At 37.5% G+C, this 16,482-nt stretch overlaps 1 protein-coding gene across 1 annotated transcript in view; it reads right to left on the bottom strand.

Annotated features, from left to right (window-relative positions):
• Window positions 1-16,482, bottom strand: part of LOC124799315 (N-terminal Xaa-Pro-Lys N-methyltransferase 1) — an 85,149-nt gene that overhangs the window by 43,770 nt on the left and 24,897 nt on the right. Inside the window, exon 2 of the mRNA XM_047262903.1 lies at window positions 13,877-14,066. Coding sequence (XP_047118859.1) covers window positions 13,877-14,066 — 190 coding nt within the window. The remainder of the gene's footprint in view (window positions 1-13,876; window positions 14,067-16,482) is intronic.

Below are 16,482 nucleotides of genomic sequence, written 5' to 3'. Positions count from 1 at the left end.
CGGCAAGGTATCATGAATTCACCCGACCGTAACTGAAGAAGCCGGCATCCCCTCCCCGCTGCGGCAGTTAGCCGTTACCTCACGCCTCAATCTGAATGTGAGATGACACGACCCAGCCCAATCACTGCCTCACAAGTGACAGCACTTCCCAACAGCAGCCGCCAGACAACAAAACAACTTGTTGTGTGGTGGATGCCACTCTCCCAACATGTGTCACATGTCTATGCTGGTTCCATCGGTGTTTCGACTCTTCTGCATGCAAGTGTGGATGGTGGTGCAGACTTTGCCACTGTGTTGCACAACCTGCACTGTGCATGCTGAATCACAGATGCTACCCAAGGCAACTGCCTACCAGATATGACAACACACTCAACGACATCATACTGCAGTGTTTTCGCCGCCTGGAGAACAATCTTACTGCACTAAACAAAATGTTCCAGCTGAACAAAACATTCCAACAGCATACGGTTCCACCTACATCTACTGGGCAACTTGTTACACATAAGAAGCCTCCCATGCTCACCCAAGTGTGCTGCGCCCACCCATTTCCATGCCTATCTGCTCTACACCCCCGCCAGTACTTCCGCCCCTGACCATTGCCTCCATACCGTGCTCCACACTACTTTTTTGTGTTCCTCGAGTTTTGAAAAAAATGTTCCTCAATTGTGTGAAGCAAGAAAAAGAAAGGATACAAGCATTCAAAATGTAGTGATGCGCTAGTCTCGTACCCCACTCAGCATCTACAACAGCTACGCCCACATCTGCTAATGTTCCTAATGACAACTCCTCACCAAACAAAAGATTTACATGATAGAGGATCATTACAGCCTATCCTATGGGCTGGTAGACCAGTATTTAACTGGATACACCAGCCAGCCAAGGTAGCTGGTTTTCTTAGTGTTGAGATACACTTATTTTTCTCTGCTATGCCATGAAATGGAATTCTTCATTATGTCTATTAGTACATGTTTAGATTCTTTCAGAATTGCTGTTCACACGGGTGACGGCTTTGGCTCTGGCTCAGTGGCCTGTCTTTAACCTGTGTGGCACAGCCAGCATACAGCTCGTACAAAATACTGTGGCACCGGCATAGAAATGCATTCTCATCCTGAGTAGTGGTCAGTTTCATTGTTCCTAATGGGCAGCTACTTCAGTTGACTGCAGCTTGCCAAGCTGCACACTTTTGAGCATTCCCCCTGCCATCTCTGTACCGCATAGCAGGACACCACAGTTTCAGCAACTGTAGTGCAGAGAAAGTTCTTTATAATCACACGTCTGATAATACAGGGGGTCCCAGGAATGCTCATTTGAGGAACAAAAAATCCTATTCCAAACGGCTTCTGAGATGAAGCACATTTAACATAAATTTCCTTTCGGGCTAGTGGCTTGCACATATGTCTCTTATCTACCCAACTGCTCCAACGTTTTCTTCTACACAAACCCATCTCATTGCTGTGAACTTCTTCAGAATGCCTTTCTGCCATTAAATCTGCCCATCAAACGCACGGTTGTCCATGCTGTGTGGTAAGTGAAGTGCTGCGAGGGATTGAGAGTGTATTAGACAGAGAAGCAGTTAACTGTGTGTGTACACACGCTGGCTAAATGCCACACATCTACACTACAGTGCATTTAAACTTAGTTGTGACTTTTGACAGTTCAGTATGGAACGAGTGGAGGGAAGCGTAGTTGCCAGCATGTGCTGAGTACGTCAGCAGATGATGATAATCTGAGACCTACTCAGCACGGAACCTGTCAGGCTAGCTTACCTGCGTGAACAGCAAGCCATGTAAACCAGCTGATCTGCAATCTTTCTCAAATGATTTTAAAGAAACTATTCAGTAATAAACTTTGATTCTTGCACATCTTTTAGCTTATTTCGTCAGCATCATGATGAGTACCTATCACATAGCTAATGGTAACAGTTATTGTGATATTTTGATATTAGATAAACTACTGAAAGAAATTCTTAAAGTTTGTAGTGAAAAATAAGGATTGCTATGCCCATGTTATGGCATACGTTGCTCCATATGAAATGTAGATAACATATTGAATTCTTCTTTAAACTTGGAAGGATAGTGTCATCTGTCTCCAATCTCAAGAAAATTGAATGCATGTAAAGAGCACTCTGTCGTGAAGAATGCATGCGTCAGTGAAAAAGCCAGAATGGAATATTCACAGATCCCTCATATCTCATAAACAGTCTGAGATATCAAAATAAGATTTTGGCAAATCATAGCATGCTGCAAAGAACAGAGTATTTTGCCATCTGACTAATATGCAAAACTCCCATATCTAGCATGATATTTAAGCAACAATAGATTTTTCAATGACATAGTGTAATTTTTAGGGACTTCAATAGATGGGGAAACAAAAATTTCTGTGGGTTCCGCAACAACATAAGTGAAGAAGTTACATCTTGATTTCTTTTTACTGAGAATGGCCTTTTTCATAAACTACTGACCTGTCTTGCCCTCACTTACTAGTTTAATATTATACTGTTTCAGGATTCTGTTGCAATTTATTTTTCAGCTGCATTAGAATGTGACACTGCTGTGTTTTGGCAAAAGGAGCATATTTTAACATGGCAACACGAGAACTAATGTATTACTTAAAGCTTGTCACAGTCCCTTATGAACCCATCTCCCCAACTACCTTCTTGATATGACTGACAACTCAAGACCAGTCCTGTGGTGTAACATTTGGAATAGCTTCTTTTGTCAGCATTTCATCCTCACTGAGTGTAAATTTCTTGTTTTTTGCCGCATTCCTTTTCACCTATCCTCGTACATTCTCAGCTGGATTTAAATGAGCATGGTAAGGAGGAATCCTGATTAAATTATGCCCTTTAGTGTTAGCTAGTTTGTTAACCGGGTAGGTGCAGTGTTTGGCTTGTACAGCACTATATGTTCCATTAACTCCGCCTTATACATGCTATGCTGAACTTTATCTAATGGAACATTTCTTTCTAACCAAAGCAAAATATCTACTTTCCTGTACTGCATTGTTGGAGCTTTTCTATCACAACAGAGTGGTGTGTGCACTATCCATTACTATTGTCAGATTCGGTGGAATATTTTGCAGCATAACATTATCTTCACAGCTGGTGAACATGTTCTTGGACAACAACTTTTGATGTGAACCTCGTGTTCTGATGCACTGCCGTGTTTTTATTAATGCAACACCACCACAAAACACTGGTTCACAATTCCAGACAGCTGCAGAATAATTCAACATCAGAAAATATCACTTTAAAATTAGAGCTGACAAACACAGATATCCATCATCTAAGGTGTGAAGCATGTGGTAATGTTTATCCACAGCGTGAAATCATGGGCTCTTTATCAACTGAACCACCTTTGGCACAGTAGGGAAAGCTGGCTTGCCACTGGTGTTATCTAGGCAATGGCATCACGTCCCCTCCAGTCAGTCAAACATCAAAAGTCACAACTAATTTTAAACACACTATAATGAAGAAGATGCATATATAGTGTTATGTTTACAGCTTCTGCGATGGTAGTGGTCATGCTCCTGTCAAAGAATACTGTAGGCACTTCCCGACATGTCAAATTCCTTATTGAAGAGTGTTTACCAGAGTTTTCAGTGCACTGTGTGAAACAGGTATACTTCCAAGACCCCTCTCTCTTCTGAATGAGTAGTTCAACAACTTGTGCAGAAAAAGCAGCACACTGGTGAAATGGTGCAGCATAGCCTTACTACCAACACACACAAACTTTTTGCGTGTATCAATGTCCCACGAATACACGTATGGTGAATATTACCTGCAGGAAACATGTACCATTTCACATACGGCAGTTCCACAATCTTCACATTGGCAACAATACCACACAACTTGAATTTTCTCACTGGTTAAATGACAATTGTCATTTGTCTTCATTGATATGAAGCCATGTTTTCATGGAAGTGGTTCGGCATGATCGGTAACATGTTGATAGGTCCAATCATTTTACAAGAGCAATTGACGGGACAGAGTTACTTGCTATTTTTGGAAAATTCATTTGTTGACACCTTGAGGATGTTCCTCTGGCCACATGAGCTGCAATGTACCTCCAGCATGATGCAGCCCCTCCACATTTTACCAGAATTATAAGGGACCGTCTCAATGGCACATATCCTAACAGCTGGACTCGTCATGGTAGTATAGTTAACTAACTACCAAGATCGCCAGACCTTATGCCATTAGATTTTTGTTTATGGTGTCAGATGAAGCCCGAGGTGTACAAACAAAGTGAGTATGTACGATGAACAGTTGGTCACATCATGGATGCTGCTGCCCTCATTAAGGAACATGCTTTGGTACTGAGCCAAGAATACATGTTATAGCAAGAATGCACAAAAGCACTGAAATTGACAGTGGGATATTCAAACATTTATTGTGAACTGTATAACAGCTGTAATGTGACATGTACTACAACGCTTACAGGTGCATGAGTTAAAAACACATATTTTTCAATCGATACATTGTAAAATGCACATTGTAATGTTTACTTACTACTGTACATGTGTACATTGTCTAATATATTGAATAATTCAGAAAATAAGTGTTCATTACATGGGTTCTATCTCAGAAACCATTCAGAATAGTGCATTGGTCCACATTAATTTTTTGGCTTCAAATGATTGTTCCTGTTGTATTCCTGTATACTGACCACTCCGCTGGGGACACCTTGTATGCAACGCCATTAAATTTTTGATGGACAAGGCAAATGAATTAGCAAAAATTTTGTTAAAAACGTTGCTTGAGAGGGTCACAGGAATCACTAGCTATTCCAATCAGTCAATAAACACAATAAGACATGGCTATAAGTACTTCCCAAGGCTTCACTAGTTTGGAAAGCTGCAGAAAAGGGATAAGAAAATTTTATTTTTACGTAATATTGTTGGTAATGACACAATTTCCGTGTGACACATGTTCTTCATTTTGGATTGTCAGTGTCATAGTAAGTTACACTGTTCACTCTGCTACATTTTCTTCCCTATTTTTGTTTTATGAAATTTTCTTCTAGCAGTGTGTGGCTGATCTTGTTTTGTTCTGGTTGATCCTTTGTTTATGTTACTATTCCTTTTCAGTACGCAATTGAGGAACTACTGGTTTTGAAGATCTATTATTTGTCAAATTACTGGCTATAGGGACATTACCTGTTAATACCACTGTTTCCAGACTCGCTAGCTGTAGTGTACAAGTTATGTGAGTTATATGTTTTCACACAGACTTCAGCTGTCAAACTGCATTTCTGCTACCCTGCTGTGCCCATTCATAACAGAACACAACCACTACTGTTGCCCCTCCCCTGGCACACTGTCTTTCTTCAGTAACTACATGCTAAGGCATCTAATGCATACACATATAGTTAATTTTGGAATGATAAAGAGGAAAAATTGTAGGGGTAGACAAAGGTAAAAATATGTGCAAGGGATAGTTACAAAGTTTTAATTATTACTCCGAAGAAATAAAGTTACACAATTAACTCTTTGTTTGTTTGCAGGTACACGTATAGAGTTCTGGTACATGGTACACACAGAAATACTCACACCACAGCATTGTACCACACCACTGGAGGAATCAGAACAAAATAGTGCAGTTCACTGATACACTGGAGATGGGCTGTGCCATTTTGTTTTGGCTGTTCTAGGGGTGTGCTATGGTATTTTGGGACAGGGACTTAAATGTGTACCTGGAAACAATTTACAAAAAAATTTATTATGGATCTTTATGGCTAGCCTTCATAAATTATTGGATGTAGCAGACATAAATAGATGTAGGATTACATCTAGCCAGGGAGAATTTGATGACTATGAAACGTCTCCTACCATTTGTAAGTGCAGTATTCTTATTCAATGAGCAGGAACATGTGCAGAAAGAGAGCCTGTCTATAAAGCAAAGTTAGGTTATTAAGTCAATATCCAAACATTCCACATCATTGATTATCTATTAGGGCAGAGATTTTACATGGTTCTCTTACTTGATTGAGGTGAATGCTTAAGTGGTTCTTTTGAAAAGGACACAGCTGATTTCCTTCCCCACTCTTGATAAATCTGGACTTGTGTTCCATCTCTAATGTTGATGACCATACAACCAAAATTTCCTTTCTCTCCTATTATATAATCAGAGTCAGTGCAACATATGAAAGCAGCCATATAATATGCCTCTCTACTGATAATTTCAGCACACCTTTTTATGCGGGCATGACCACCAACTACCCGGTCAATTTTACAAATGGCCATCATGAAGCTGTCACCAAGAGTAGAGTAGCAGAACACACTGCTGAGCATAGCATATTCGATTTCAATGGCTGCTTTCCCACCCCTGCCATTTGGATTCTATCCCCAACCCCCATCCCTCCCCAACATCAGCTTCTCTAAATTGTTGTTGTGGTCTTCAGTCCAGAGACCAGTTTGATGCAGCTCCCCATCTACTGTATCCTGTGCAAGCCTCTTCATCTTCAAGTAACTACTGCAACTTACATCCTTCTGAATTTGCTTAGTTTATTCATCTCTTGGTCTCCCTCTACAATTTTTACCCTCCCTCCATGATTTTTATCCTTCCCATTTCCTTCCAATACTAAAATGGTGATCCCTTGATGCCTCAGAACGTATCCTACCAACCAATCTCTTCTTCTAGTCAAGTTCTGCCACAAATTACTCTTCTCCCTAATTCTCTTCAGTACCTCCTCATTAGTTACGTGATCTACCCATCTAATCTTCAGCATTTTTCCGTAGCACCACATATCACAAGCTTCTATTCTCTTCTTGTCTAAACTAGGTATCATCCATGTTTTACTTCCGTACGTGGTGACACTACTTTCAGAAAAGACTTCCTGACTCTTAAATCTATACTCTTTTAAACAAATTTCTCTCCTTCAGAAACTCTTTCCTTGCCACAGTCAGTCTACATGTTATTTTGCTTCCCAAACAGCAAAACTCATTTACTACTGTAAGTATCTCATTTCCTAATCTAATTCCCTCAGCATCACCTAATCTAATTCCCTCGGAATCACCCGACTTAATTCGACTACATTCCATTATCCTCGCTTTGCTTTTGTTGATGTTCATCTTATATCCATCTTTTAAGACACTGTCCATTCCATTCAGTTGCTCTTCCAGGTCCTTTGCTGTCTCTTACAGAATTACAACGTCATTGGCACACCTCAAAGTTTATATTTCTTCTCTATCGATTTTAATTCCTACTCCAATTTTTTCTTTAGTTTCCCTTACTGCTTGCTCAATATACAGATTAAATAACATTGGTGATAGGCTACAACCCTGTCTCACTCCTTTCCCAACCACTGCTTCCCTTTCATGCCCCTTGATTCCAATAACTGCTGTCTGGTTTCTGTACAAGTTGTAAACAGCCTTTCGCTCCCTGTATTTTACCCCTGCCACCTTCAGAATTTGAGAGTATTCCAGTCAACATTGTCAAAAGGCTTCTCTAAGTCTACAAATGCTAGAAACGTGGGTTTGCCTTTCCTTAACCTATCTTCTAAGATAAGTCATAGGGTCAGTATTGCCTTGCATGTTCCAACATTTCTGCAGAATCCAAACTGATCTTCCTTGATGTCGACTTCTACCAGTTTTTCCAATTGTCTGTAAAGAATTCGTGTTAGTTTTTTTGCAACTGTGACTTATTAAACTAAAAGTTCAGTAATTTTCATACCTGTCAGCACCTGCTTTCTTTGGGATTGGATTTATAAAATTATTCTTGAAATCTGAGGGTATTTTGCCTGTCTCATAATCTTGCTCACCAGATGGAAGAGTTTTGTCATGGCTGGCTCTCCCAAGGCTATCAATGGCTCTAATGGAATGTCGTCTACTCCTGGAGCCTTGTTTCAACTTAGGTCTTTCAGTAAAATTCTTCACACAGTATCATATCTCCCATTTCATCTTCATCTATGTCCTCTTCCATTCCCATAATATTGCCTTAAAGTACATCAGCCTTGTATAGACCCTCTATATACTCATTCCACCTTTCTGATTTCCGTTCTTTGCTTAGGACTGGTTTTCCATCTGAGTTCTTGATATTCATACAGGTGGTTCTCTTTCCTCCAAAGGTATTTTTAATTTTCCTGTAGGCATTATCTATCTTACCCCTACCAATATATGCCTCTACATCCTTACATTTTTCCTCTAGCCATTCCTGCTTAGCCATTTTGCACTTCCTGTCAATCTCATTTTTGAGAGGTTTGTCTCAAAGCTACCCATTCTTCTTTTATTGTATCTCTTTCCCCCATTCTTGTCAATCATTCCCTACTGCTCTCTCTGGAACTCTGCACAGTATCTGGTTCTTTCAGTTTATCCAGATCCCAACACCTTCCAGTGTCTCAAGGCCTCTTCCACATATACAACCTTTTGTCATGGTCCTTAAACCAAGTGTTAACTAGGATTAAGTTTTGCTCTGTGAAAATTTCTACCAGGTGGCTTCATCTTTCATTCCTTACCCCCCCAGTCCATATTCACCTACTACTTTTCCTTCTCTTCTTTTTCCTACAGTTGAATTCCAGTCCCCCATGACTATTAAATTTTCATCTCCCTTAACTATCTGAATAATTTCTTTTACCACATCACACTTTTCTTCAATCTCTTCATCGTCTGTGGAGCTAGTTGGCACATAAACTTGTACCAATGTGGCAGGTGTGGGCTTCATATCTATCCTGGCTACACTAATGTGTTCACTATGCTGTTCGTAGTAGTTTATCTGTGCTCCTATTTTTTTATTTATTTTTAAACCTACTCCTGTGTTACCCCTATTTGATTTTGTATTTATAACCTTGTATTCGCCATCAAGAAGTCTTGTTCCTCCTGCCACCAAACTTCACTAATTCCCATTATATCTAACTTTATCCTATCCATTTCTCTTTTTAAATTTTTTAACCTATCTGCCCAATTAAGGAGTCTGACATTCCACGCTCTAATCTGTAGGACGCCAGTTTTGTTTCTGCTGTTGACGACATCTTCCTGAGTAGTCTGCAACCAGAGATTGAGTGGGGGACTATTTTACCTCTGGAATGTTTTACCCAAGAGGACGCCATCATCATTTAACCATACAGTAAAGCTGGATGTCCTTGAGAAAAATTACAGCTGTAGTTTTCCCTTGCTTTCAGCCATTCACAGCACCAGCACAGCAAGGCCATTTTGGTTAATGTTACAAAGCCAGATCAGTCAATCATCCAGACTGTTGCCCCTCTTCAGAAACCACACATTTGTCTGGCCTCTCAACAGATACCCCTCCATTGTGGTTCCTGCCATCTGTATTGCTGAGGTACACAAGCCTCCCCACCAACAGCTGACAATAAGTTCACTCATCCTGCACTCACGCCTTCCTCTCCACTGCCTCCCTCTTTCTCTGTTCTCTCTCCTCCTCCTCACCCCTCCTCCCTTCTCATCCCAATACACTCTTCTATACTATTTTGTGCCGTGGCTGAAACAAATTCCAGTGCTACAGTACTATCCTGTGATCCTGTCCCCCCCCCCCCCCCCCCCCAGTCATCAGTCAGTTTTCCCCAATCCTTCTGCCATTCCCCCTTTCCACACAACACAATCCCTTGCCGCAATGTAAAGTTTTAAAATCAAAATATATCACAAATTCATCTGCTTTTTAATTTTGAAAGGAAAATACCTACTTAATGCTGATACAAAATGAAGTGGAATTTGCAGCATCTCTAACTGAAACATAACATATTCTTTTTCTTTTTTCAGTTCCACAATGATAGAAAAGTCATTGTATTTTAGTGTTTTCAATATACTGAAACTTGAGTAGTGCAATGTAAACCTCTGAGGAATTATTACAGTATGTTGATAATTATTACTTTGAGTCTGTCTAATTGCAACTTGAAATAAACAACAATTTCTGTGCCACACATGTTTCACAAGGCATCTTCACTGGCCTGGAATATGTATATATTTTTGTTTATACTATTTAATTTACATGTAGGATGTCATACATATAGGTTATAAACAGTTCTGGTAATTTTCGTTTTTCTATTATGCAGTCATAATTTAAAGTTCCCTCGCAGGTTTCATGTACATTGATCTACACGCTGTGTTCTTCTCCCTTTGTTATAGCTGTTCTTCTTTTGACAATAGCCATCTGAAATTAACTTTTTTTACACTTCGTAGCTTTAGGAATTAAACACATTTTTGAATGTTATGTTTTTGGATAGTGCTGCTAAATCTTGAATGTTATTGCCCACTACTGAATGTGTTTTTGTGGTGTCTGTGATCTGTTCTATTTGTGTGTGTGTGTGTGTGTGTGTGTGTGTGTGTGTGTGTGTGTGCGCGCGCGCACTTGTGTGAGAGACTGTAATCATACTCATTTCTTTTTCAGAGTTAGTCTTGTTGAGCAGAATCCTCTTTATTCTATATAGCATGCGTCTTAGTGCTGCAAGATTCTGGTTGTGGGGATTATTAGATGTGGAATTTATTACTGTGTCTGTGGTCATTGGTTTTATGAAACCGTTAAAGGAATGGTTGCCATTTTCTTTTATTATTGTTATGTCAAAACAATTTATTTGATCTTCTTTTTTTTCAATTTTGAACTTTATTTTGATGTATTTTGTTGGTTCAGAGTGGAGTTCATCTGCTTTTTCTTTTGGCTCGTCAACCAGATAAATAATGTCACCCACGTATCTTTGCCCATGTATGATTTTAAATCTTTAATCAGTGGCTATCTTTTCAAATATCTGATAAAAATATTGGCTGAAAATAGTTTTGTTCGGTTATCAATTTGAGGATACTTTTTATTTTTGTTATTACTTCTGTAGTGATGTTGCTTGCTGTCAGATGTGAGATTTTGTTCTGTGATTTATATTGTTTCTGTGAAGAGATGGACGTGTATATGCTTTATAAATTGAATTAAATCAGTGATGCTGTGTGCGGCACCTCTATGTTCTGCACATGTTCTGCTAGGTCTCTGTGCTTTTCACTGCTGGTTTCTATTTTATAGTCCTCCATGATTATTTTTTGGAGACGTTTAACCATGTGGTATGTTGGAACTTTTCTGAAATTTATAACTGCTCTCGTTGGTGTGTCGTGCATCTGTGTATTTTTGGTTGGATGTAGAATGTTGGTGCTTGTGGGTTCTTCTACATTAAAAAATCTTTCTACCAGTAAGTGAGTGTTCAATGTTTTTTAACTGTTCACTACTGATTTGGCAGAAATCATGCGATTTTTTCTAATTTTAAATTTTCTATGGAACTAGCATTTATTTATTCCTTGGTTTTTGTGATATATTGTTCTTTATCCATAAGTACTGTTACATTTCCCTTGTCTGCTGTCATTATTAAAATGTTATGGGTTATTAACTTTCGTGTTTTCCTGGTGGATGGTTCTGTGTGTGTGTGTGTGTGTGTGTGTGTGTGTGTGTGTTTTTTTTTTTTTTTTTTTTTTATTGTGTCCCTGCTGGGTTTGTTTAATTGTGCTCATTATTTGCTTTTTTACTAATTCTCTTCTTAGCTTCCCCCCTCTCCCTCCCCTCCAATCATATTGACCAACTAGGATCACATTAACAATTTCAGTTATTAATTATTTCTGTTCCACTTCTTACTTTGTCATTGTTTCCTATTTTTTCAGTATTCCTTCATTTTCTCCCCATGAAGTCTCTTCCTTTCTTCTGTCCATGTTGTTCCTGATTGTTTTACTTCTTTTGCTTTGAAAGCCTTCCAAATTTAGTATTTTATTTTTAGAATGGTTTCTTCCTGCTATTTCTGATTCTTTGATGTTGTTTCTTTCTAGATCTTTCCTTACTTCTGTAATCCATGCTATTATCCACTTCCTCTTCCAGAAATGTAGGAGTATTTGTTTTGTTAGTCTATTTCCATACATTCGGTAGAGGTGTCCGAAAAAGGTTCCTCTTTGTTTGGCCATTACTTCAGATATTTTCTATATATTTTTGTAGATCTCTTCATTACTTCTTATTTTCCAACCATCTGCAGTTTTTATTTCAAATGGCTGAGATACTTCTCCCAAAAATTTGACTTTCGATATTGTACCTGTTAGTGTTTCACGAATTCTTCTTAGCTTATTTTTATTTCACAAATATTTTGTTTTTATTCACATGTAAGACTGTGTTCTGCTTCTACTATGAGATTTTCTATGTATTGGTTGTTTAACCTGCTTTTGGTGCAGTGTTTCAAACCCTTTTTCCAAGAACAGTTTTTCCTTTTTGTGTAGTTCTGTCTCCTTCGGGTTTAGTAAACATGGACGAAACGTGTGTTGATTTTCTTGTGGTTTCTCAATCCATATGTAAATGTTTGTTTGTGTTCTTGTTTGTTATTAGTTTCATTATTTTCTGTTTAAGCTCATTTTGCACAGGTTTCACTATCGTGAATGTAGAGTTTCAGTTTTTACTATCAGTGCCATGAGGACTGTAGGATTCCCTATGTGCTGTGCCAACTGTAAATGATTCTCATACAGTACTGTATTCAGGTAATGCTATCTTCAAATATAGTATTTTAATTTCATTTAATAACTAATACCTTTCTGTATATGGTTTTGACTTTTGTGCTATCGTAGAACTGTTTTTAACCTTTACATTGACGTCACTTGGAAATAAGTTGTTACTCTTGCAAATTTTGTTGAATTTTATGTGCTGTATTGTCTTATGAAGACTCAGAGGTATTTTATTGAACTAGTCAGACATGCTGATAGGAAATGCTGTAGTAACATCTTCAACTTTTGTAGTCCTGTCTTCCTCAGTTGTGTATAATATTATGGTATGTTGGTAAGTATTACTTTGAGACTGTCTACTCATAACTGAATAAAACATAGCTTTTGTGCTATATGCAAGGCATCATTAGTGGCCTGGAATATGTACATATTTTTGTTCACACTATTTAGTTTCCATTTTTGATGCGGACCTTATACACAACTGAAGATAACAGGAGTACCAAAGTCAGAGGATTCATATTTGTTGTCTATTTCTGATGGTTCACTTCAGACAAATTTGATAACAATTTCAGAGGCAGTTTTTTTTATTTTTTTTTTTATTTTTTTATTTTTATTTTTTTTTTTTTAAGTAATATGACTGACTCATCCCTATAGTTGTGTGAGACATCACATGAACAGCAACTTCAGTATTCTATTTATAGAAAATAAACCTAAAGCTGTGTAATAAGATCAAAATAGGAACTCTATTACTTAAGCATTAGTCACACGGCGTCCTTTTCTTAATTTCATACAAGGAGAAAAATTCCATTACAGTGTGATAACCCTAAAGAGAGTTCTGGTTATTAAATAATAAGTAAACACCATATAATTGAATCAGGGATAAGAATCCTCCAAGAAGACTGACAAACTAAAATGCCAGGATTATAAACTGACTGCATATCTGCTGGGAGAAAAAGGGACTGAATGAAGCTCTGGATAGAATGTATGTAGACAAGCATAAAAATAAATAAATAAATAAATAAACAAAACAGATCACGGTATATGTATGAGAAGCCAGTAAACTCAACTGAGGAGTGGAGGAGGCCAAGGCAATGGGTGAGATGGGGAGGACACAGTGTATTTGTTAACTTTTAGCTGATGATAGAAAAACATAGAAATCTATTTCAACTAACACCAACAGAGTAGCACAGTTTGCACGTATTTAAGTTATAATGATTTTATCCATAACTCCATTGCCTTACTTGTCCTTTTCCAAGGCTGCAAGGCTCGGGTCAGCATGCATGGTGCTTACAACAGCACAACTTTCTCTGTTTGTCAAAATGCAATCGCAATAATCTCAAGCTGAAGCTAATTCTTCCACCTGACACAGCTATTCATCCAGCAGTATATTAGTATTCAATACTTGTCAGTTTTTTTTTTTTTTTTCATTTTAAAATAAGAGCAACAGTTGACACAAGAAGTAATAATCACACATTACCTTAAATAACAATTTCAAAAAATCCTGTGAACCTTTTATGTCAGGACTTGAAATGAAGCCAAATCCCCCTAGAACGCCATCTAATGTTGGAGGCACTTCAGACCAATACTGGGCTGCCTGTTTGTAGAAGGAATCCTCATTATTGATGCATGTATTGCCACTTACATCTTCTTTTGTAGCCAATGAATCCCTACAAAAAAGTGAAAAATGTGGAACCATGTAAATTTAACTATAATTATAAAATGGGACAGTGCATGGCTCTGGTGAATGTTTCAAAAATTATTTTCATTACAGTTTTATAATCTTAAAGAATTCAAATACCAAAAATAAAATAAAAATGGTACAAAATTTTAGAACAGTGTGAAATTTGAGCAGAATCAATTCAAAGTTCGCACAAACACAGAATTAATAAAATCAAATAACAATGAGAATTCCATGCGAAAAATAAAAAGTTAAATGTGCACAAACTAATATGGTACAGCATCTGAATGTAGCCTGCTTATGAACCTTATCTAAATCCATTACAAACATAAAGATACAACCCTATATGGTAAGTGGCACGTGGAAGACTGACACACTTGCTGGGTGAGGAGTCCTATAAGTGGTTTAATGCTGAAGCCTGGAATATCTTCTTTTTCTCTTGTATGAAGAGTAGATGCTGTATATTAATCTCTCAATAACAGAAACTGATTTGATCAGGTTTCTTTGTTATGTTACGCTGAAGGACCTTCAAAATGCTGCCACAGTATAGTACTAAATAATGTGAATACACTTAATATGAAAATGAAATAAATTATGTGAAGTTAAGTTTTGTGTCTTGTTTTATTTTGGATCTAAAATGATAAGCCATACAGAAATATTGCAAAATCAGAATTCAAACTAGTTTTTGAGTTCTTGCTTTTTTTCTAGTATACATACTCACACACACACATACACACACTCTCCCGGGGTTTTGATGAGAATGATCTAGTCTTTTATATCAGTGATTGTATTTTATCAAATTACTGGTATTTCAAACTTGCGTGAGAGGTGCTCAACTTGCTGTAAGTTTTGGCTCTCGGGTTTGATGTAATACTGAATGAAATGATTCAACCCCCCCCCCCCCTCCTTTCCTACCCCTTCTGACTTGTGGCTGTAGTGATGGTTAACGTTATATATGAAGACAACATGGAAAAAAAACATGTTAATTACACATTTCACAAAAATGAGTTAATGGCATCATTATGTAGGTCATCATGCACACTTTCAGTTGGGTCAACCTAGATGAATTTAATGGGTTTCGTAGCTACAGCTAGATAAAAATATGGTATACACTGAGAAAATGTGTCAAGTCCATCCAAAACAAGAATAGAAAGAGTGGAGTCCTGCAGGTGTGGATTTCTGAACTGTATCGACTCTTTTTGTCTGGTTTTATTCAAATTTCATTGTTGACATTGTTAAATGCAATGTTGTTGTCAACTTTTCTTTTATATTGTTGAACTTCATGATTTTACAAGCACAGAGCAGACTAGAGATTAGCTTCTTTGCTTTGTGGTGTGATGGAACTGAGTTTTGTGTAATATACATTGGTGGTCCATGTTTTAATTGATAAATGAATATCCACAATCAAGCAGCAATGGTAATTCTAGGAAAAGACAACAGTTGTGGTACATGAACTGAAGTATCTAAAAAAATTAGAACAATGTCACACAAAATAGGAGTGTTGCAACTGCAAGAAGAACTGTACTGACATGTTAACTGATGCAGAAAAGTCTAAACTCACATCTAACCTCAAGCTACTGAAGCACTGGAATGAGCAAAGTTGTCACCTTACAGGACTGACTTCTACTGATAATTTTCACACAGATGAGACAGTAGCCACTTAGTGTGATTATACATTTCATTATAAGGTAAGAATAATGAGAGATAATACAGTAACGGAATTGACTGCTTGTCAAAAGGTCTTGTATCACTGCACAGAATTTCAATGAAAAGATTAGACACTATTAGCAATTCTATAAAAAATGAAGACATGTCTCCAGTTAAAAAGTGAGGGAAATAATGAAGCAAACACACAAACTTTCAGCAGGAACAGAGTGAAACAACTCCACTCACATCATGTTATTTAAAGAGAGTTCCAGTCATTATTGCATAAATAAAACAAAGAAACTGTACTTGTCTGAACTAACTATCAAGAAGATATTTAAAATATAAAGAGACACATTCTACCTGTTCAGCATCATGCGATACCTATCATAAAATATTAATACAAAATTTAATATCTTGTTGGGTTTTCTATAAGTTTTCTATAACTTTCAAAGTTCTAGGTGCACCACTCTCACAAGTAACAGATGGAAGGGGAGGTCGTTCAAAATAATATTAAGAGGAAGAGAGAATATTAAATTTGAACTACACCAGCAAAAAGTTGATGCATTTTATCTGTGTCAAATATAATCTGAACAGAGAACCGCAAGTTTACAAACTATGAATTGATATAGATGGATTTCCAACAGAATCTTCCATGTCCAAAAATCAGTACCAATATTGGCTATTATACATGACAGCTTTCTCTATATCTATATAACATACACTGGCTCTAAGACAGTAAAGCAGAATGCTTTATTTGT

Source organism: Schistocerca piceifrons, chromosome 5 (genome assembly GCF_021461385.2).
Source record: "Schistocerca piceifrons isolate TAMUIC-IGC-003096 chromosome 5, iqSchPice1.1, whole genome shotgun sequence".
Classification (NCBI taxonomy): domain Eukaryota; kingdom Metazoa; phylum Arthropoda; class Insecta; order Orthoptera; family Acrididae; genus Schistocerca; species Schistocerca piceifrons.
Note: the sequence above shows the minus strand (reverse complement) of the source record. Positions and strands in the feature narration are given on the sequence as shown.